Source organism: Malus sylvestris, chromosome 2, assembly GCF_916048215.2.
Source record: "Malus sylvestris chromosome 2, drMalSylv7.2, whole genome shotgun sequence".
Taxonomy (NCBI): domain Eukaryota; kingdom Viridiplantae; phylum Streptophyta; class Magnoliopsida; order Rosales; family Rosaceae; genus Malus; species Malus sylvestris.
This window is the reverse complement of record NC_062261.1, coordinates 24,732,143-24,756,164: the sequence shown is the minus strand read 5'-3', so window position 1 is coordinate 24,756,164 and position 24,022 is coordinate 24,732,143. Positions and strand designations below refer to the sequence as shown.

Here is a 24,022-nt window from a genome sequence, read left to right as displayed (position 1 = left end):
TAAATATGATCCGATCAAATACCCCCACACTTAACTTTTGCTAGTCCTCGAGCAAAACAAAGAAAACATGAAAAAGTAATAACAAGAAAAACATTAGCTTCCCTCTATGTGACCCTCATAGAATTTCATTCAAGAAAACAAATCATCAAGAACCATAGCTAGCACCAAACAAACTAATCCAAGTTCATTTTCCTTATTCAAATATTAGCAGTAATCTTTGAATCATCCTTGAAGTGTAGTGTGTGAGATAGCCATGCTAATGCAATTTCAAGTTTTTATTTTTAAAATCATCATATGCAAACTAGTGACCTTCTCACGGGATATGCACTCAATCACACATGTGTTTAGTTTTAATGTGTTTCGCTCAAAGAATCAAATGTGAAATTTCTACCATAAGCTTGCATAAAGATCTCATCTCCACAATCATAATTGCAAAACTTAAATCAAGAGGACTTTTATTGGATGTAATGAGGTTTAGGGAGAGGGTTATTGAAATGAAAGATTAGGTAAACACAAGTTCCAAGCTATATTGCAAGCAATTCTTTTGTTTAGATTTATAAGAACTCAATCTTTACAGCGATTCTTCTAACACCTCCAACCACACCCTTAACTGAAACTTGAAAAACTTTTTATTTTCTTTGTATACAATCTTTCTTTTTCTTTTTTTTTTTTTTTCTTCTCTTTTCTCTCTTTTTTTTTTTTTTATACAAACATGAAATACCCCCACACTTATTCTTTTGCCAAACACCTTCAAAGTACTTCACAAACATTTCTCATAAGACAATCTCACATTGCTCATTAGCTTGCTTGGAAAAGGTAAGGAAAAATGTTTCAGGTATAAGGGTAGACATATCTGGTGATAAGAAATAAAATGCTCAACAAACACGGCTCAAATTGGCAATCTAATGATATCATTTTTCTTTGGGAAACATGGTTATTTGGGCCATGGTGGTAAACCTAATGCCTCTATCATTTCCAAGTTCATGCAATCAATGACAAACATTTCGAAAGATCGTTACGCAAGTTCTAGAGATGTATCTCACATAAGTTCATCACACATGAAAGAATAGGAGTGTATGAAAAATGCACACACTTTCAATCGGCTCAAAAACTCACATAGGATGTATATGGTCACTGAATTCACATATGAAGCTTTAAGTCATACTTTAGTTTCACATCAACAAGGCTATGTGCATTTGGTTTTTCAAAGATGATCAAACATGTACAAAACTAACAAGAGAATTAGGAATTTCACAAAACACATGTTAACTAAGTTCTTGATAATCATGATTCAAATTTGATCCAATTATATCATTGGGTCGGGAAACTAACAAAAAAAACTAATTCAAAACAATAAGGGAAACAAGACAATATTTTTTTTGATTTTTAAATTTTCCGATTTTTTTTTTTTTTTTTTTTTTTTTTTTAAAGAAAACAAAAAGCAACAATACAGAAACAAATGAAATTCTAGAGATGTCTACCCCCACACTTAAACTTGACATTGTCCCCAATGTCAGAAAACACTATAATGCAAAATAAAATAAAATAAATAAATAATAAGAAACAAAATAACGCAATTGGACTGAAAACTTCCCTAATTTGCAGTAAAATCAAGCGATGACCCCCAAGCTAAAATTCTGCAATCAACTTCAAGGGTGGAAATAACCAAAAGTTCCTGCAAAGAAAAGAAATAATTCAGTTAAGTATGCAAGAAAATTAATTTTAAAAAAAAAAAATTGCAAACGAAAAATTGAAAATTACGATAAAAGATAATGAATAAAACTAATAAGTAATCATTGGTCGTGCTTGTTGTCTTTCCACAGCTTTCCTCTTGAACGGGGTGACACTTAGCTTTTTACTTGCAAGTGATGATTTGATGATATTGTACGGCGGAGCTTTGCTCTTTGGCGATGTTGTTGAAGTTTCTTGAGTTCTTCAACTCAGATTCCTTCTGCTCTCGAGTTGATTGTGCAGGCTCAATTCCTTATTTGTTCTCCAAGCAGATGTGGCAGCTTCTCTAGTTCTTCATCTCAGACTCCTTCCGCTGGGATGATTGTGCAAGCTGCATTCTTCTCTGCTTGTTTCTTCTGCACGTTGTCTCCACATGCTGCTGGTATCATTTTCGCTTGCCTTATCTGTTCTTCGGATAGATGTGGCAGCTTCTTTGGAGTACATCAGCAGTGGAAGACGAGTACTCGAGAGCAATTTCTCCATGTCCTGCAGGTTAGAACAAAGACAAGGAAAAGGACATGGAGAATGCATGATATGAGATACTCTTGCTTTCAACCTTTATGATATGAAATACTTTTGCTTTGAATGGGTTGTTCGCAGGAGTATCCCAAGGAATGAGGAACACAGAGTGACTCGAGAGGATTCTTTGGGAATGCATTTTCGGAGATGAAGAAGTGTTGAGAGGGTGTGCTGAGAGAGTGTGCTTTTGTTGTGGAAGGCGAAGGTAGAAACTTATAGGACTTGTCTTCACAACCGGAACTGTTCTCTCACTCATTGTCGGTAGCCGGTGGATGGATGAATAGTACAAATTACGCGCTTTCTGACAAAACTGCCCGTAATTTCCGCAAAGCTACCGGTTGCATATGACGAGTGACGACACGTCTGGACAAAGTGATCTTTCGAAATCCGGGATTCGGCTCATGGTTGCTGAGCAAGCCATTTTTTTGAGAAATGAAACGCCTCTTTTGAGAAAAGAATCCGGCTTTTAAGAAATGAGCGTCCTCTTTTCAGAAAAGAATCCGGTTTTTGAGAAAGGAGCGTCCTCTTTTGAGAAAAGAATCAGGCGTTTGAGAAAGGAGCCCCGACTCTTCGATTTGCGAGAGGACGCTTCTCTGAGGAGCGCCTCTTTGATTTCTTCTTTTTATAGAGGCGCTAATTTTGTTCCACAACACACTTGAGCTCCCTCCTGTAAACACTCCCTTCTTGCACTTGTTTAATCTTGATCAGTCCGACTCTTCTTTCTCAACATCTTCAGAAAATGGCAGGCCCTTCTGATCGACGTTTTGACTTGAACATTCGTGAAGAGGCAGCTCCTCCTTCACCAGACAACATATGGCGCCCTTCTTTCATATCCCCCACTGGTCTCCTTACCGTTGGGGCTTCGGTGATGAAGAACGATATGACAGCAGCGGTGGTGGCCCGGAACATTGTCACTCCTAAAGATAACAGACTGCTCGCTAGACGGTCTGATGAATTGGCGGTTAAGGAGTCTCTGGCTCTCAGTGTGCAGTGTGCGGGTTCCGTATCCAACATGGCCCAACGCCTATATGCCCGAACCCGTCACGTTGAATCCTTGGTGGCTGAAATACAGAGTCTCAAGCAAGAGATTAAAGGGCTCAAGCATGAGAATAAGGAATTGCACAAGCTCGCACACAGCTATGCCACCAGTATGAAGAGGAAGATTGACTAGATGCAGGACACCGATGGTCAAATTTTACTTGATCATCGGAGGTTTGTGGGTTTGTTCCAACAACATCTGCCTTCGTCTTCTGGAGCGGCACCGCGTAGTGAAGCTCCAACTGATCAACCTCTGCCGCCTCCTACTTCTGTGGCCCCGCCGACTGCTAAAGCCCCGCCTACTACTGAAGCACCACCCGACCAATGAATACTATTAGTTTACATCATTGTAAAATTTTAATTTTAATTTTTTTTTTTTTTTTTTTTTTATTTTTTAATTTTTTTTTTTTTTTTTTTTATCATTAATTTTAAATTTTAACTTTTTTTTTTTTTTTTTTTTTATATATGTAAATTAATGTAAAGAGACTTTGGTTAAACTTCCCCCACACTTAAACTAAATAACACAAACTCACAGAAATCAACCAAATAACACAACTAACTAAACAAAACAAAATGAAAGCAGTAAAGATAAGGGTGGAAGAATGCAAAGCTGATTGGGTTAGCGATTCCAAAGTCTCCCTTTCGTTGAATGCTTGGGTTGCCTCCCAAGAAGCGCTTGATTTAACGTCTTTAGCCGGACGCATCTTTTCTTTAAATTTCTCTCGGCTCCATTTGAATCTAAAATCAAAGAAAGAAAAATAAATCAAATATCAAAAGTAAAATACACAAACACCAATATAAACATAAACAAAAACAAAAATAAAGGGATTAGCAAAGTTGCTAATCCCCGGCAACGGCGCCAAAATTTGATGTGAGAATTACTTAACACACAAATTAAACCCTCTTTTTGACAATTGTAGTATAGATGTAAGTAGGGTATCGTTCTAGGCCGGGGATTAGGAGGGATTGCTAATCTATTGTAAATTAATTTAAAAATATTAAATAAGACTCAAGGACACAAAACTAGGCTAAAAACTCTAATAACTCGAAACACACTTAAAATGACTCAAAATAATGAAAACAATTAAAATTAAATTAAACACTAGGAACTGAAATTGACGGAAATCGAATTGAAAGACTAACAATAATGAAAACTAACTAAATAATATAATTTAATAATGGAAGGGTGTTTGGTTTTGACTAGAAGTAAATTAAACTTAAATAAATTACAGAATTGACAAAAACATGAAATTAAGGTAAAATGATAAATGACGGACTAGCTAGAGGGTTCTTCTCCACACATGACACATATGCAACCTAAATTGATTTTCAGTTGTTCTTTCAATAAATTGTGAATCTCAACACTTCAGATTAACCGTGAACAGCACTTTTTTAATCTTCAAGTTTTCCTTAAGTTATTGAATTGGACGGAAAAACGCATACAACAATTCAAAACATTCTTCAAAAGTCCCCTACGTGAAAAGCACAATAGAGATACAATCAAAGATCATTAAACTTTGTGAAAACTATAAGCATTGACGAGACATTCGTAACTATGAAAAGCATGATACTCTTGCCAAGAATTCACTTAACACGATTGTGGATAACAACCTTCACTACTTGTGAATATAAGTTCATAACGATTAGGTGAAATTCACTTATATTCTAGCATCAAATTCATGCATGTAAATTAAGTATGCATCCTTAATCGACATACAAAAATAAGTTATCAATCAAGCAGTTAAGCAAATTAAATCACAACTCAGAAATCACAACTGAAGGTAATCAATTCATATTACAAATATATTAGTTACACATTATTAACAAATTAAACCAAACGTAAATTATGAGTTTGAGAAGATAACACCAATAAGAACGGAGTGAAGCCCTCTGCCTCTGTGCTCCTCTTCTTCCCTGGCTGTCGCACTCTCTTTTTCCCCGAGGCTCAAGCTGCGCAAGGCAGCTTGCTAATTCCCCCAAAATCACCTGCAAGGGCCCGCATCAATCCCTTCTATCTCTCCTCTTGTTCCAAAATTATTCCCCCAGCTGTCTCCCTATTTTTCTTTTCTGACCTTTTACTTTTCTTCCGCTGGCAGCCTACCTTCTTGGATTCTCCTTTCACAATATAATACAAAATTGATTTGTATCATAAACTCTAAATTAGTAGCAGTTTGGGAATTAAGAACAAATTCAAGTAACAAATCCAAAACCAATATTCTATGAAACAATCAATTCAATGCATATAAAATAAACCAAAATAAAACCCAATCCAAAAATAAAATCAATATTCTTTCTGTTTATTATTTAAAACTCATTTATGCTATTTTTATTTTCTTTGCATAACAAATCCTATAAACACAAAAATAACATAAATAGCTCAAAAATATAAGGAACTAACTAAGAAAAGACGAGTGAATTCGAAGTAAAAATATATATAAATATGATCCGATCAAGTAGTGCGCCATAGGCACGGGTGGAAAGAAAAAAAAAAAAAAAAAAAAAAAAAAGAGAAAAGTTGTGAAAATGTATGAAAAAGAGTTCTAAAGTGTTGTTTGTTGAAGAAAGGGTCCAAAACATTGAATTCGGCCCTAAGTGTTGCTCAAATCTTCCCTTTGTGTTAAAAGTTGATTTCTGCATTCTAAAGTGAATTCTAAGTTTCGATTTCATTACTTTGCTTGCTATTGCCTTAGGAACGTTTGTTATCCCTATCTTTCCTTTGTTAACCATTACCCCAAGCCCGTTACAACCCTTGACTTCTATCTTGAGTGTTATGTGTTTCAATTTGTGGAGTTTGAATTTGGTATGAGCATATGGTGTCACTGGTTCTCGCATCTAAGTAGTAGCATTCCATTCATGAGATCATATCTAAACATGCTTACTAACTCCAGAAATTGCGTTCTTTGTGATACATATATGTGAGTGTTCGTTTTCATATCTACATCAATCTTCTCACATATGACTAATATAGGGTGTGTAGTAAGAAAATCTGAGTGAAAATTGAGTGCATACTTTGTAAGGAATTGAGTAAATTCTCTAAGGCATGTTACTACATCAAAAACATTGTTTTAATCGATTAATTGTGAACAAGTAAATGGTGACTATGATTAAGTATGTGCTTAAGTGTAAGATGATTCAAATCTGTGGGGATAATGATTTTTAACATGTCATGTGCATTGGAAATCCCTGAGGCAAATGTTGGAAGGTTTAGGTTGTGTTTTATTTGTTTTGTTTCGTTTTATTTCTTTGTTTTGCTCGAGGACTAGCAAAAGCTAAGTGTGGGGGAATTTGATAGGAGCATATTTATGCGACTTAATTGTCTTGTTCTCGTGCGTTTACGTTGTGTTTCTTTAGTTATTTTAGTGTTTAAAGTCACTTTTATGTGTTTTCAGGTTTTAAGGACAAAGTATGCATACATGTGCATTTTGGAGTCGTTTGGAGCAGTTTATGTGCATCAAATGGATTGCATATGCTTGGAGGTAAGAAGATGGACGAAATTGAAGATCAAATGAGCTTAGGATTGAATGATGATATGAAGAATTGGATTCAAGACAAATAAAGAACGAAGTGTTCAAAAATAAGCAACCAGCCGTGTGCTCCACCCTTGCCATTACTCTTCCTTGCCGTGCAAGGAAGAGTCATTCTTTCCTAAATCTTGCATTTAAACACTTTCCTAATCTACTTTAAAGCCTTGCCACACCTTTTAGCTTATTTCCTTTAAATTTCTGATTTGTTTCCCTAAATTGTAGAAGCTTTAGACTTAATTTCTGTTTACCTAGTTAACCTAGGGTTTTATTTCCTTTTTCCCTTTAAATAAACCCCTTGTTGTAGCAAACACATGGCAAAGAAAAGAATGTTGCGGCACACACATGGGAGCACACGGCATGGCATAAATTATGGTGTGTTTTGTGGTGAAATGATGAAGCATGTGTGTGTTTTGTGGTTGAAATGATGCAAAGAACATGGCAGCAAACACATGGCAAAGAAAGCAAACACATGGAAAGAAAAGAACATGGCAGCAGCAAGCACATGGAGCACACGGCATGGGCAGAAATTGTGGGTGTTTGGTGGTTGAAATGATGAAGCATGTGTGTGTAAATGTAAAGGAAAACATGGCAAAAAATGTGTGTGTTTGGTGGTTGAAATGATGAAGCATGTGTGTGTAAATGCAAAGGGGAAACATGACAACACACACCCACACAAGCTGCACATGCAAAGGAAATGGAGTGGTCATCTCTCAAGCCTATAAATACCACCTCCCATATTCATCAACCATAACAGATTTTGATCCCTTATCTTAGCCGCACATCTCCATCACCATTCTCTAAAAATTCAGCCAAACACCACCCCTAGCCACACCACCCATCAACCCTAAACCTTTCCATACCATTCCCTATCCATTCTACACCATAAAAACCACCCAAAACCTGTTCTAAATCTCTTATGTCGTGACTATTGCAAGGAAGGAAGGAGAAGGAACATCTTGTGCCATGCCTATGCCCAAGCATTGGGAGTGTTGGAGCGTTTCTAGGTGTTTTCTATCTTTGATTTCAATGTTTAATTTAAGTTATCTTTGTGTAATTGCGAGCATGAGGAACTAAACCCCTCTTAGTTAGGGGGTGATTCGAAACTATGTTCATGCTTACAATATGATTTGATTACATCTAGTTGTGATTCATAAGTTGTGAATTCAATTTACTTATCCATTCGTATAAAAACTAATTTGTGTATGTTGGTTGAGAGTGCACGCTTAATTTTCATGCATGAATTTGACGCTAGAATATAAGGGAGTTTCACTTAATCGTTATGAACTTACATTCACAAGTAGTGAGGGTTGCTAGTCACAATCACGTTAAGTAAATTCTTGGCATAAGTTTCATGCAAATCATAGTAACGAGTGCCTCGTCAATGCTTATGTTTTTCATAGAACTTAATGATTCTTGCTTGTATCTCTATTATGCAATTCATGTAGGGAACTTGTAGGGAATGTTTTGGGTTGTCGTATGCAATCATCCAACCCAATAACTTGTGGAAAAACTGAGGGTTAATTAGTGCAATTCACGATTAATTTGGGGCGTTGAGTATTCATAGTTTATCGAAAAGCAACTGGAAATTGTTTTGTATGCAAGTGTGACATGTGTGGAGAAGAACCTCCTAGCTAGCCTTCCATCCATAAGTTTCATTCAAATTCATTTACAATCTGTTTTTTTTACAAAGTTTGTTTTGTTTTCAAATTCGTCAAGAACCAATCTCCCATTTATTTCAAAGTGTTAGATTAGTTAGTAATCACTTTAGTTTGTGTTTTTAAGTGTCTTGAGTCAAGTCATAACCCAATTTCGTCCAATTTAGTGCTAGGTGTTCAAAACTGCCCAGAAAGTGTTTTTAAGGCAGTTTTGAGTGTTTATTTGCTGTTTTGAATCTTTTTGTTTATCTTAGTATTTTAAAGTATAGTTTTGCATTCTTTGAGTCTAGTTTAGTGTTTTAAACTTTGGTTTTACGTTTTCAAGTCAGTTTCCAAGTGATTTAGCAATCCCTCCTAATCCCCGGCCTAGAACGATCCCTACTTACATACTTTACTACATTTGATAAAAAGAGGGTTTAATTTATGTGCTTATATATTTCGCACCAACATTCATGGTTGGGGTCACACTCCGATAGTCAACATGAGCAACCTTCCGGGCAAAGTGTTCATTCGCGGCTAAGCTCGGAAGGAGCATCCTCCACCTCATATCAAAGTAGGCAGCACGACGGAAGGAGAGAAATAGTCACTCAGTCCAGCTCAAGTTCAACCAGCAGCCTGCGAAGAACTCGCTCGCATGCTAGGAATGCACCACATGCACTGCATCCATGGTATAGACGAGCCAAACACATGGAAGAGCAGCCTAGACCAGCAAGTCATGGCTGGGGGTAGCCGATAGCTCCGCTACCCCAACAAAGGCAAATTCAGGAAGAAGTAGAAAAACTCTTGACCAAGTAATTGCATGATTTCTAATGCAACGAGGTCACCGACGAAGCACTACGACGGAACATGACCAACATAAACAGGTCACCCTTCACGGACGAGATCGAGTAGGTAGAGCCTCCATGTGAGTTCAGCATGCCACATTTCACATCTTTCAAAAGGGATGAAGACCCGGAGAGACACTTAAAGCGCTACCGAAGCGCAATGATCCTTTATCAAAACAACGATGATTTCATATGCAAGATATTTACCACCACTCTACAAGATGAGGCGCAAGATTGGTTTTACACCCTGCTGCCACAATCCATCCGGAATTTTTACTAACTTTCTTTGGTTTTCACCAAAGAATATTCATCTTATCACTCGATCAAAAAGAAGTCTAACCATTTGTTCGACGTCAAGAAGAACCCAAAGGAGTCTCTTCGCGACTATGTGAGGAGGTTCAAAGTAGAGAAGGCAAAAATAGTCGGATGCAACGACTCGATAGCTAAAGCAGCCTTCCAAAAAGGATTTCCAGCAGACCACCCATTGTTCGGAAAACTGATAATGAAAGAAAATTTAACTCTGGAAGACTCTTTTGCTCTGGTAGAAAAGCATGCACTTTGGGACGAAGTTCGCCAATGCCCATTTAAGGAAAATCCAAGCAATCTTGAATATGAAGTTCCCCACTACTCTGAAGGAGATGCAAAGTCTGACTGGACGAGTAGTCGCATCTGAAGCAGAAATAAGCTCTACCATCATACGAGAAGAGCTGGGGGCCCGACTACCTGTATTCCACAGTTTAAAAGCTCTCCTCAATGCTATTAGTTGTATTCCATAATTTAAAAGCTCTCATTGATGTTATCAAAAATTCGAAAGCTAACTTTGGCGATAGTTGTTGTAACCTAAAAGCTTAAGTTTTACCCTCAAACGCACGCAGTCATCATCATGATGCACTATTCCATCGAATCCTGACGAACGCAACAACTAGGCCCAAAAGACACGCCAAGGGTAGACGAACACTAGAAGGAACATTCAAAAACAAGTTTTGTCCTCATCGCCCCAGAAGATTCTACATAAAAGCAACATGTACCGGCAATTGAGCACTACCTCCTGCTATGCGTCACACGGCCCTAGCCAACCTTTGCTCCATTATTCAGCTTTAGAGTGGCCCAATACCAGAAATTGAGCATTTCTTGCTACATGTAACATGGCCCCAGCCCAACGGCTCCCTACCGTGCCTTCACACCTAGCCTTGACAACGCAACAGAGCGGCCCAACGGCTCCCCGAAGGCAGCCAAGTACACTTTAGCTGCACCTGCTCCCTCAATGGAGATTTCTAGCATTTGCATGTCAATGACATAATACCTAGAGAAAGTACGCAAGTAGCTTGAGGCATTTCAGACTTAAACTCTCACTCAAGTTCCCCTGGCAGACAATGCCCATGCAGACGTACTAGCCGGCCTAGGCTCCGCACTCGATCACCAACCCAAAACGCTCTATTCCGGTGTAATATCTTGACAAGCCAAGCATAAAGATGGAGCTAACAGCCTAAGTGTCATAGCATTCTCATCCAAAGATCCCACACCGGATCACATATCTGTTGCCTAACGCCTCCCGACGACTTGAAAGTTCTAAGATCAAACCCACGAAGGTGTATGTGGAAACCATTCTTGAGGCCAATCCTTAGCATAAAAGGCTCTTAACGCAGGCTACTATTGGCCTACCATGCACCAAGATGCTAAAAAGTTAGTCTAAAAGTGCCTTAAGAATATGGCATCTAGCAGCACATGTCCACGCCGAGATATCCTCAAGGCAATGGGCAAGCCGAAGTATCCAACAAGACGATCCTCGACTGCCTGAAGAAATCCCTCACCAACAAGAAGGGAAAATGGCTAAACGAACTCTTCGGATGTCTATGGGCATATCGCACCACCAAAAGACGAACAATCGAACGGTAAGGAGATGGCCACAAGTTTAGATCTAGCAGAGGAGAAGCATGAGCAGACCATCACTTGAATAGTAGCTTACCAGCAGCAACTCCTCCCCAGCTACAACAAAACCCAAAGACTCAAAAAGCTCGACGGGCACCACCTCACAAGTCGATGACTATCCAGTTGTTATGCAGTTCATACCTTACAGCTAAGTTCTCATTCGTTTCACTCGTTTTTTTTAATGAGAAATTCAGAAGTAATCACAACTTGGCTTGGCTGCATGCTTACAACAACTGATCACTCCTGCACTTCAAAAGAAGACTGCGCTCTACTTAGGGACTCATCGCAAGAATGCGCCCCCCGAGGGACCAACCGTGCTATCCAGTGCGAGAGGGTAAACTAATTGCTCTTCAGTGCGAGAGGGTAAACCAATTCCTTGACACCCATATGGGTCAGCTTTCCAAGATGGGAGGATAAACTTTACACTTCGAATATCCAGACGTGGATGAGCCTGGCTGCCCTAGTATAACTAGATGCACGATGGCTTACGTGGAGATTCCTAGAAGTAACCATAATGGTCTTTTTCAAGGCTTAGCTAACTGAAGGATTTTGGGTATCTTGGCCTAATCTGTGGGGAACCGGACCCCAGAGATGAAGGGGGCACATTATGCAGTACGCCCTATAGACGGCTGCCTTGGAACCCTAAAGCTGCTACCGAGTGCACTAAGGTAGCCTACGAATTCTGGAAGACTGCCTACGGTTTACCCTTCGAGCAGTAAAATTGCGCTAGACTTATACAACCGCACATTCTTGTGAAAGGTTAAACAAGCTAGCGCGTATATACGAAGTTTTATCCATTGCCGACATGCTACGTAGTCGATAAGCTTCACCACTACCGAGTGCACTAAGTGTTGTGATACTTGCTACGCAACCTACGGAATTGGAGAAAGCCAAGGTTAACAGCCTAGTGGTTACGTGGACTTGTCTGCTTCTATAAGTAAGGCATCTGGTTGCCAACCCTATGGCTAACAACCTTGCAAAGTTCTACACCAACACCTACGGCTGCATAGGCTACACGGGCTTGTCTGCTTATAAAAAAGTAGCATGCCTGCCACTGGTCTATCAAGTCTAAAGGTTAGGGCATGAACAAAAGAAGCGAAAATTAAGAAAAGCGAAAGAAAACATGTTTATAAACAACTAGCAAAGGCCGAAGAAGTTCAAGCAAAACAAGAGCTACAAGGAAAAACAAATAAAATCCTAAAGGTTAACTAGAAGACTATAGCAGCTTGGACATCCCACGACTACTCGGTCGCCACACCTTCAGTAGCCGCGACGTTTTTAACAACGGTATTCATTCGGCACTTCACCCTCCGCTGCTCCAGCCTGGGCACTAACTTCTCCAACTACTTCACCAATGGAAGCCTCAAAAGTAAAATCAAACAAGTCTTCCGGAGAAATAAAGAAGGTCTCGAAACCCTAAGCCCAACTTTTTCACCTTTCAGCTGCTCATCTTCCTCGAGCAGACCAACATGGATACTCTGCAGCTCATCCACTTCCTTCTTCAGACTTTCGTTGATCTTCAGTACACCTTGAAGTTCTAACACTTGGGGTTCAAGCCTATCGATGATTCTCTTGAAGTGGATCACTTAATTATAAGCAGCAATCAACTTTTCATCCTTTGCATAAGCAGCGAAACAAAGCTCAGAAACTGCAAACTCAAGATCTTGAATCTGAGGTATGTAACATCCAATCTCCTTCTTTGCACTTTCATGCTTAACTTGGATCGCGTCAAGCCTAATCTTCAAGTTAATGATCTTTTGGTGAGCGGTCTCAAGCTGCAAAGAAGTGGGGGCAGACATATGAGACCCCTTCAAAGCAACGAGCTCAAAATCTGCCATAGTATTTGCCGTCTCCTTAACAGCCTTGCTATATCTGCATCATAGCAAGCATAGCAGTTCTTCTATAATTGGGTCGTATGCTTCGCAAACGAGTTTGGGCAAACACCTTTCTAACGCCATTAACAAACTTGGCACAAGCGTCCATGTTTTCAGGAGATCCAGTTTCAAAATCACATAGATCTCAGCAACCTCCCCAGAATGAGGCTTAATGGATTTCTCACAGTTGCCTACGCAAGCAGTCTCTTCATTCCCAGCAGGCGAGTCAGTCTCAGCAGCATAAAGAATGGGCCTTGGCACCACTTTAGCAGCAGAATCCACCTTATCGCTCTTCATAATAGCAAGCCTCTCCAAAGGTGAACTGGACTCAGCTCCCAACAGACGTCTTGGTACAAAATTCGGCACCAGGGGCATGACAGGACCTTTATGTCGAACAATCCTATCAGCAATCATACTAGCCATTCTTGACATGGCAGGCATCACATGCTCAGATCTAGCAGCCTCATTTTTCGTCCCCTTGGAAAAAGTCAAGTCAATCACAAGCCTGTAGGCAGTCGGTGAACCCGTGCAAGCGAAAAAAGTCTTTGGTTTTTTCTCAGTCGGCATCTCTTGAGTAGGTAGGGAAGATCCTTTTTCCCACCTTCACTTGTAGAAAGATCCACAACAGTGATTGGACAAGCCAATGCATCCGCCTTGATCCTATTCACCTCCTCTTTTGGGAGCAGCCCACGTTTCTCCTGACGCATAGAGTTAAAGTTGCCAACGCCATTCGTGATACCTAGCAGGGGAGTTCAACCCAACATTCCAGCAGCTTATGAGGCCCGCAATCTCTTCATTTCTCTCAATCACCGACCTAGCTTGCGTCATGTCCAAAAGCCTAAAAAGACATGAGCCATGTGACTCGTCTAGTACTGCGCCCCAGCGTCACAATCCGCGGCCCCAGCCACATAATCTGCCTTGGTTCTAGCCAAGTCGAGCAGCTTAAAGCAGTGGTCCTTGCCACAATACCTCATCGGCCCATGCCGAGCTGACTCCTCATCCATGCCAGCCGACGTGCCCCACCACCCCGACGGCTGCACCATTCAAGAAGAAGACAAGGAAAATTAATTTTTTCTTACCTTAGTGTGGCACGAAGAAGACGAAGAAAACAACGAAAGACAGTCCTTTGCATGGGCAAGATGTAGAAGATTGCTAGAGGAGGGGGAACAAATATCCTCTAAGCTATCTCTCTCTTGTAGGGTAGAATAAATCGCTCTCCAAAGTTGATTTAATAACCCACTTAAGGTGGACTTAAATAGGCTTTGAGAGAAATTTATTTCCCTTTCCTAGAAGGATCTAATTTCCTATTAAAGAGAGAATCTACATCAAAATAGGAAGCAGTCCTAAGTTTCCTAAAGCAAGAAGATCTCTACACCTGTTGCCCTTTTCTACGAGCAGCCCAATAGGTGTGGGGGTGTTTGTGGAGCCAAAAATATTCACTAGGTGCCACGTGGTTTTTTGGACATAAGAGGACAAAAATACCCTTGAGGCATACCAGGATTCCTACGCGCGAGCAATGGGCAATCATCTTTCAACCAAGTCAAAAGTGCCCAAAATAGGTAACAATTTAAAGCCTATTTCATCAAATCCTTTCTATAAGGTAATTCCCAAAACCTAATTTATTTAATATGTTTTATATTCCATTATTTCGCTAATCAATTAACTAAACAATATATTCATTTCAAATTTCCTAAAAATTGACTAATTAAGGGATTAATTACCTAATCAATCCCTTAATTATCAAATTGAAACACCCATTCAAATCTAAAAGTCACTAGAGGGTTGGCTATCCCCATTTCAAAACCTAATCCATCACTTTTTTCTACCTTTTTCACCATTTCTTCCTTTTTATTAGCCAATAAATTCCATAACCACCAAAACATTTCCTTTTATGTTTAATTAGCCAATTAATTGCCTAATTAAACCAAAACAAAACCTAAAAAGCCTACTAAGTGGCCGGCCACATTCCTCTCTAAAGTGAACCAACCTAGCCCTATAAATAGGCTCCTATTTTCACCAAATATTCATTCCAACACTTTGACAAAAATCCCAAAATTCTCTAAACACTCTTTCTCTCTAAATTCTAGCTTTGGCATCGGAGGTTCTTTGGCCAAAGCCCCATTCATCGTGGGCGCGTGAGGCTCTTAGCCTTAACCTAAGGTGTTAATTGTTTTGTAGGTGCAAATTGTCCAAAATTAAGGAGGAAGAAATTTGCATCCACAAAAGTATCAAAGTATTATCAAAATAACCAATAAATTATAATTAAGATTAGAGTAAAATATAAAGTATAATATTGACTCATCAGTAACGCTTTCATGATGCATACTTTGCTCTCTTACCCACTGGTTGAGTTCTAAAATTTACACTGACTATACTATTGAAGAGCCTTTGGCAGATACCTTAAGTTAATCCTTGTTGTTGTTCTTGCTTGTAGATGGCCACTCTTGCCTACTCAATTATCCACGGTGGTGCGGAAATTTGATCCCAACAATATTACTTAAGATATAATATAACAAATAAAAATTTCCGTTCAAATATTATTGAATTTATCTCAATTAAAATTTGGTGCCCCACCCAGCCAGCCCAATACACTCTCATGCCCATAGAACCGGCCCAACAGAGCATAAAAAAATTGTTGGCCTGGCCCAATGAAACATTAATTCACAGTTAAATCCAGCTCGACCCCCAAAAATCTAAACCCTCCTTTCTTTCTGATTCTACAACAGGAGAGAAAAAGCAAGCGACAGAGACGGAGATGGCCGGAGAGGAAGAGACCAGCGAGTTCTACCTGAGGTACTACGTCGGCCACAAGGGCAAGTTCGGCCACGAGTTCCTGGAGTTCGAGTTTCGACCAGACGGCAAGCTCCGGTACGCCAACAATTCCAACTACAAGAACGACACCATCATTCGTAAGGAGGTCTACGTCACGCCTGCCGTCGTCAGGGAGTGCCGTCGTATCATCTCAGAGAGCGAGGTCTGTCATCAGTTCTGAACCCTTTTGTTTCTGTCACTTTGTAATCTCTTTATTGGGATTCAGGTTTCTGGTATTTTGTTGATTGGTTTGGTGATTGGGGTTTTAGGGTTCGTCTTTTATTGGGGAGGTTTGTTGGGGTTGTGTAACGTCTCAAATTTCCTGCATTGCAAAAAGAGCTGTGAGATTTTAGTGCAGGGTATGAGTTTTGGGGCTCTGAATTATTTGTATATTTTGGAAGTAGATTATGTAGGTTTGGGTTTGTTTTGAGAATTTTGAGGGGTTTTTGTGCTTTTTATTTATTTAAGGGAGTTTGGTTATGTGGTTTTTTCTTGTTTTTGAAAATTTGATGGGTTTTGGAGGTGGAATTTGGGATAAGTAGGATATAATTGTCTATTGATTTCGTTATTTATGTGTTAGGAACGTGAATGCGTTTCAGCTTATGACTATCACCCTATGTTTGGACGAGGGAATTTAAACTTCCATGGACTTAGGCTGAATTTGTTAGGAATCCCCTACAAAATGACTAGATGCAATACCATTGACAGAACTTTCTAATGACACCTTTGAAGGTTCTATTTTGAAAGTCCTTTGTTTAATGTATTTGTAGTGCTTGAGTGGTTCACTGCTGATATCCTTCTAGTGCATTTATAACAATTAAGTGTAATGTTCCATGGTACTTCGAAAGCCCCTCATCCAAAACGTAGGTTTATAGTCATCTGATTGATGGTTTACGCTTTTCTATCTCATCCTTGAGGAGTCAGGGGATTGAGATATAAAGTTATATATGTGTTAAGTTCGTGTAGGATCTAAGTAAAAAAGTGGTTGTTTATAGATGTGATTTAATGTATGGTTTCAGTACTATCTTGTGGTTAAATTTTTTAGGTTTCCTGCTTGGAGGCTGGGAGAGTAGAAAATTTGAGATTGGGAAAACGGCAAGGAAACTGTGCATGTCCAATGGAGGCAAATATAAGATAAAATAAGTGTATTAAGTTTGAAAATGCAAGCTTTTGGTTTCCTAAAGTCATTGGTGACTGGTAGTGGTATTTAATAGTAACGTTACGGGAGTGATTTTTGGATTCTCAGGTTTTGATAGCAATCTGAATTTTCTTCTAATATTTCAGTTAGAGTTATGTTCACACTATTGGAATTGGGGAATCAAGAGCAAGGAAATTACTTCCAAAACATGAAGTTCTATCTTTCCATTGATTAATAACACTTGTTTCAGATGGCCATCTAATAAGGTTAAAGGAAACATTGGTATTGGGTGGAATTAGCTATGTCTTATTAAAGGATGGAAAATGAATGTATGTTCGTTTATCTTAACTGAACAGTGAAACTACTTGTCAACACTCAATTCTTACGTTGATTAATCATTCAAATTGATTGATCTTGGAAACTGTATTCTTCCAGGAATTTGATTATTGAAATTTTGTTGTCCTGGTTTCCTTAATTGGTTGCATGCTTGCTTTAATGTAGATCATGAAGGAAGATGATGTGAACTGGCCAGAACCTGACCGTGTTGGGCGGCAGGAGCTTGAAATTGTAATGGGGAATGAGCATATCTCCTTCACTACTTCAAAGATCGGATCGCTTGTGGATGTCCAGAGTAGTAAGGATCCTGAAGGTCTTCGCATCTTTTATTATCTCGTTCAGGTTAGTTGATTTGCATTTTCGTTTAGTATTATGATATGCTTTTCCTTTTTCCGGATTGTAATTGCATAAGGCTGTTAGCTCATACATGTCACTGCTGGAATTATGTTCTCAAATAAGGCGAGATTTCACTGTGTATAATTGAATCATGGTATGTGCTTGTTTTGTAGAATATGTTTCTAGTATTCAATGCATTCTTGTATGTTATGTTGTAGAAGGAGAGAACATGCTGTTCTGTTCATTTGTGAGTTTTTGAGAATCAGGTGCTTAACAGCGTGGTGCTTTTTCCGCGGAAGTTCAAAACCTTTTGGTATTGAATAAGTATCTATGCAAGAATGATACGAGGGTAGCTCTGCCTAATTTTGCATGGGTGATGGGTCTATGCTGGATCATCTATTTATGCAATGAAACGCCTTGGTTCCCTCACCTGTTATATATTTTGTCCACTTTTAGCCTAGTATACGAGTTCTTTCATGAAGTCTTTCTTGTGTCCGAGTGACTCAGGATGAGTCTTCTGCCCAAGACTGTTTCTTGATGACATTTTTATTTGACCGCAGGATCTGAAGTGCTTTGTGTTCTCTCTCATCTCGCTTCACTTCAAGATCAAGCCAATATAAGATGTATCAGTCTGTGCCAGACAAATTGCACTCCTTGGTTGTGTATGCCTTTCGATAGAGTTGACCTTTTTAATATGTAGGCCTTATCATTTGACAATCTTTCTGCAATTTCTGTTATTTGGATGGTTACGAGTGGATTTCGGAATGTATGCCAAAATGGAATGCCAGTTTTTCAGTTTCTGCGGCCCTGCACCTCCCTGTGTTCGGGACTGCAGCGGTTCAATGTACCGTGTGCGCTTTTTTATGTGCAACTGCCAAAGAAAACAGAAAGTCTGCAAAGTGATTTAGGTGGAATTTATGATATTAACATGAGCATTGTTGTTTCGCAACTCAATATTCTTACTAACTTCCCGAAGGTCATCCTGAGTTCCTCCGGACATATCCCATATAGTCGGGATGTTAAATTGAATTCAATTTGCGAAAGGATATGTTATTAAATAAACTTGCTCGTGAAGGGGATCCTGGTCTCTAAGACTAAGGTTTGGTTTGGTACTTTGATGTTAAAAAAAACAATAAAACAAAAGTTATCCAAATTGATGGTAAATGATAAATTGGTTAGAAGGAAACCTAAACCTCTCAATATTGTATTTTTTTTTTTTTAGTATAAGCGATATTCTACGCTAATTAACGCTACAAGTGAGGGTGAAGGGTTTAAACTCAGGATGTAGTAGATTGCAAGGGAAGACCCTAGCAACCATAATGATTCCACTTAAAACATTTGCCTGCACATTTAACTAACAAAAATGATACTCTTACCACAAATTTATACAATTATTTGTACCATTTCTCTCTAATAGAGATGAGACCTACCTGCGTTGGCGAAATCTATCTCTATTAGAAAAATGGTAGAAATGATGGTACAACTAGATGATAAGTGTAGTATTCGTCTTCAACTAATGAAAAAATTGTAGAAAAAGTGATGCCGCAGAGAAAGCTTTTCATTTTAACTTATTCGTTCCAATTTTGGTAAAACCCTTACAGACACTTACCCTAGAAGGCTAGAACCCTCCCCAAAACTTAGATTATATGATAGGATGTTAAATACAATCATTTACAATATGTATATAAGCACTAATTACAAACGTTTTTTTATTTTTTTTATTTTTTTCATACAACGATAGATGTCTACAAGGAGTGGATGAAAGTGAGGCTTTAAAGTGTTTCTGCCCACGTGTAGTAGTCCGCATCTTCACTAACATATGTCTATTTCACCGACCATCTCTTCGAGACAATGCCTATATCATTACGCTTTTTGTGCTGATCAGAACTTACTCGATGAGAAATTTTGCTTCGCTCTCGTCCTCTCAATCCTCCCATGCTCTCTTCAATAATCACCTCCCACCACCGGCCTCTCCCAACCAAGCCCCACCTCAACAATTCCCTGGAAATAAGCCTCATAATCCCAAGGGTTTCCACCGCAACAATCTTAGTCATGGTGGTCATTACCGTAATAATAACCGGAACCCCAACCGCCGGTACAACAACCATCAATATAATGGTCTTCATCAACACCAATAGCAAGGTTAGCAACCATGGCTTCCACGCCCACATTCATGGTCTGCTTTGAAACAAGGCTTGTTGGGCCCTCCTCCAACATGGTGTCCCAATTGCAGCACTAATCAACATAGTCAGGCCCATTGCCCGCACCAGTACACTGGCCCTACCCAATTTCCTCCATTCGTCGGTGCACATATGGTCCATTTCCACGCTGGTCCTTGGGCCTAACCCGCCCCTACGGCTGATCCTGTTTGGTATCCTGATACCGGTGCCACTCACCACATGATGGGTCCCGACACATATCTTAAGAACTTCGTATTTCGACAATGGTAATCACAATGTATTTATGGGTAATGGAGAATCAATGAATATTACCCACACCGGTAATCTTCCTTTTTCTTTGGGATCTTCTAAATTCACCTTTCATGATGTTTTTCGCATTCCCGCCATTCACAAAAATTTACTTTCTATTGCTTGTTTCACCAAAGATAATCATGTCTTTTTCCTTTTTGCCCCAGATTTCACTACTCACATGAATTTTAGCAATCCTTACTCTCGAGCATACACTGAATCATAGTCACCATTCACTAGCTCGCATTTAATCAATTAAAATGACATTTTGAATGTAGTATCATGCCTTAGAGAATTCCCTCAATTCCTTACCAGATTCTCTGTTATTTTCACACAAGATTTTCTGACTACACTCCCTATACAAGATATATGTGAGAAGATTAATGCAAACATGAAAACTAGTACTCGCATATGTTTATAACTAAGAAAGCAATTTCTGAAATTATTAATGCATGTATATATATGATCTCATGAACGGAATGCCACTACTTAGAATCGAGAACCAGGAATTCCATATGCTCATATCAATTTCAAACTCCACAGATTGAAACACATAACACCCAAGATTGAAGTCAAAGGGTTGTAACGGGGCTAAGGTATTGGTTAACAAGGAAAGGTAAGGGTAGACAAATGTTCTTAAAGCAATAGTGAGCAAAGTAGTGAAATTGACACTTAGAATTCACTTTTGAATGCAAAAATGCACTTTAAACACAAAGGAAAAGTTCACAAAACACTCAGGATCAGATTCAATCTTTTGGACCATTTTTTCAACAATCAACACTTGTGAGTTCATTCTCACTTATTTTCAACTTGTTTCTTTCTTTTCTACACATTTTTTTCTTTTGTTTCTTTTGTTGGAAATAACCTTCCCCCACACTTGTTTTCTGCATAATGTTGATCAAATTGAATTCCTTCTAAGTCATGCTCCATTATACTTCAAGAACAAGGGTATGGATAGTCTAGGCTCGGTAGGGATAATGTGTCTAACAAAGAAAATAGGCTAAATAAGGCTCAAAGGGGTTAAACCTACAAAACAAATGCATGGGATGAAGGCTTTTTGGCTTTGGCGGTAACTACTAAACAACTCCATCTTGTTATGTGTTATGCATTCAATTTTAAGCTTTGAATAGAACGGGCATGAGTTCTAGTATTTGGAACTATAATGATGAAAACGCATTCTAAGTAGCAACCAAGCAAAGAATAATGAGATCATGCAACAACTTAGAAAACAAGAATGCACAGATTAATAACTCTCCAAATAACGTTTAGGCTCAAGTCTGACAGGGTTGTAGCGTAAGTTTGAGTTCCTTCCTTCAAGCATGTTACAAAAACTGATTTTATTTATTTTTCCTTTATGATTACATGTGAATTCGTAAACATCAACTATAACCAAGTATTAACCAAAGAGCATATCAAGCTTCCACCCATGTTTATAACTTTCTTTAATAGTCATTGATCGGATCATATTTATATATATTTTTACTTCGAATTCACTCGTCTTTTCTTAGTTAGTTCCTTATATTTTTGAGCTATTTACGTTATTTTTGTGTTTATAGGATCTGTTATGCAAATTTACCTTTTATTGTCACATGATAATACTAATGTACATTTTATAAACAAGTTATTATTACAATTTCAGAATGGTAAGAGTTCTTCCCAATAAATTTATATGCCTCATGGGACGTGAAGCTGCCGAGTCAGTCAGGAATTAATCATCTTCCCCATATGATTATCGTCGACTTTTCCCACATGTTTCCAATCATAACTTTGGCTTCACATGCTGATAATGTCATATTAACAACCCCATTGCAACCACCATCCAATTGCCAAAGCGTGCAAAGATTCCAAAGGGGAGGTAGGCTGCTTTGGCAGCCGGGAAGAAAAAGAAAATAAAATAGAAAAAGCAGCAAAAATTGAGGAGTCCACACGGTAGTGCGCAAGAAGTGGAGAAAAGAAAAATAATAAAGAATAGAGAGAAGTGGGAGGTCAGGGACACGACATAATTGAGAAGGAAAATGAGCTGCTTTGGCAGCTGGAGGGAGTCAGAGACGGACCAGAAAGGAATAAGAGAATAAAAGAAGCGTGAGGGAGGTGAGCAGGAGGGTAGTCAGTAGAGAGAGATAGAATAGGTGCTGCCTTTGGCAGCGAGAGACAGACGCAAGCAAGGGGAAGAGGTGCAGAGACTGTGGGCAGGAAAGGAAAGCTACCCTTGGGCAAAGCAGAAAAAAAAGAAGAAGACTGTGACGCGGGGAGAGATTGGCGCGGGGATCAGCAAGGGCAGCGTGGGCACGAACGCAGCAGATCATCTATTCTCGGTTAAATCTTTCTAAATTTATATTTTATTTCTGTTTTTAATAATGTGTAACTAAATTTATTTTGGCTAGAGGTTAATTCAAAGCCATGAATATATTTGTAATATGAATTGATTACCTTCAGTTGTGATTTCTAAGTTGTGATTTAATTTGCTTAACTGCTTGATTGATAGCTTATTTTTGTATGTCGATTAAGAATGCATACTTAATTTACATGCATGAATTTGATGCTAGAATTTAAGTGAATTTCACCTAATCGTTATGAACTTATATTCACAAGTAGTGAAGGTTGCTAGTCACAATCACGTTAAGTAAATTCTTGGCAAGAGTATCATGCTTTTCATAGTTACGAATGCCTCGTCAATGCTTATAGTTTTCACAAAGTTTAATGATCTTTGATTGTATCTCTATTGTGCTTTTCACGTAGGGGACTTTTGAAGAATGTTTTGAATTGTTGTATGCGTTTTTCCGTCCAATTCAATAACTTAAGGAAAACTTGAAGATTAAAAAAGTGCTGTTCACGGTTAATCTGAAGTATTGAGATTCACAATTTATTGAAAGAACAACTGAAAATCAATTTAGGTTGCATATGTGTCATGTGTGGAGAAGAACCCTCTAGCTAGTCTATCAACTATCCTTTCACCTTAATTTCATGTTTTTGTCAATTCTGTAATTTATTTAAGTTTAATTTACTTTTCATCAAAACCAAAACCCCCATTATTAAATTATATTATTTAGTTAGTTTTCATTGTTGTTAGTCTTTTAATTCAATATCCGTCCATTTCAGTTCCTAGTATCCAATTTGATTGTTTTATTATTTTGAGTCATTCTTAGTGTGTTTCGAGTTATTAGAGTTTTTAGCCTAGTTTTGTGTCATTGAGTCTTGTTTAATATTTTTAAATTAATTTAGAATAGATTAGCAATCCCTCCTAATCCCCGGCCTAGAACGATACCCTACTTACATCTATACTACAATTGTCAAAAAGAGGGTTTAATTTGTGTGTCAAGTAATTCTCACATCAGTCATGTACTTAAAAACCAAATTCTCATCATTGTGTTGGAAGGTACCCTAAGACACAAACACACAAAAACGACTCTTTTAGGTTTGATTTTCATCAAATTTTCGAATTTCTTTTTAAAACACTAAAACGGCTCAAAATGTACTAAAAACACTTAAAAACAGTGAGAAACAATTCTAGTTATGTTAGGTGGTAAAATCCTACGAATTTGCAATAAAAACACTTGTTTACCCCCCCCCACACTTAACCTAAACATTGTCCTCAATGTTTCAAACATAGATTTACACTTAAACAGGCAAACAACACAACTAACAAATATGACAAGCATGGCATAGTAAAAACAAGAAAGAGTAGAGTTTAGGAACGCAAATCTGGTTATGGAGTTCTGAGCAAGGAAAAGGAGAATTCCTTGGTGGTGGTGATTTGATGGCATTGTATGGCGAGGCTTTGCTTTTTTGCGACTAATGTGTCAATATGTTGTTGAAGCTTCTCGAGTTCTTGGATTCAA

The 24,022-nt window shown here is 38.6% G+C and overlaps 1 protein-coding gene across 1 annotated transcript; it reads left to right on the top strand.

Annotated features, from left to right (window-relative positions):
• Positions 1-15,782: 15,782 nt before the first annotated feature.
• Positions 15,783-18,664, top strand: LOC126604126 (protein mago nashi homolog). The gene is made up of 3 exons (XM_050271241.1): positions 15,783-16,068; positions 17,545-17,721; positions 18,276-18,664. Exons 1-3 carry the CDS (start codon positions 15,850-15,852, stop codon positions 18,333-18,335), a joined length of 456 nt encoding a protein of 151 aa, XP_050127198.1. The 5' UTR covers positions 15,783-15,849; the 3' UTR covers positions 18,336-18,664.
• The last annotated feature ends 5,358 nt before the right edge of the window (positions 18,665-24,022 follow it).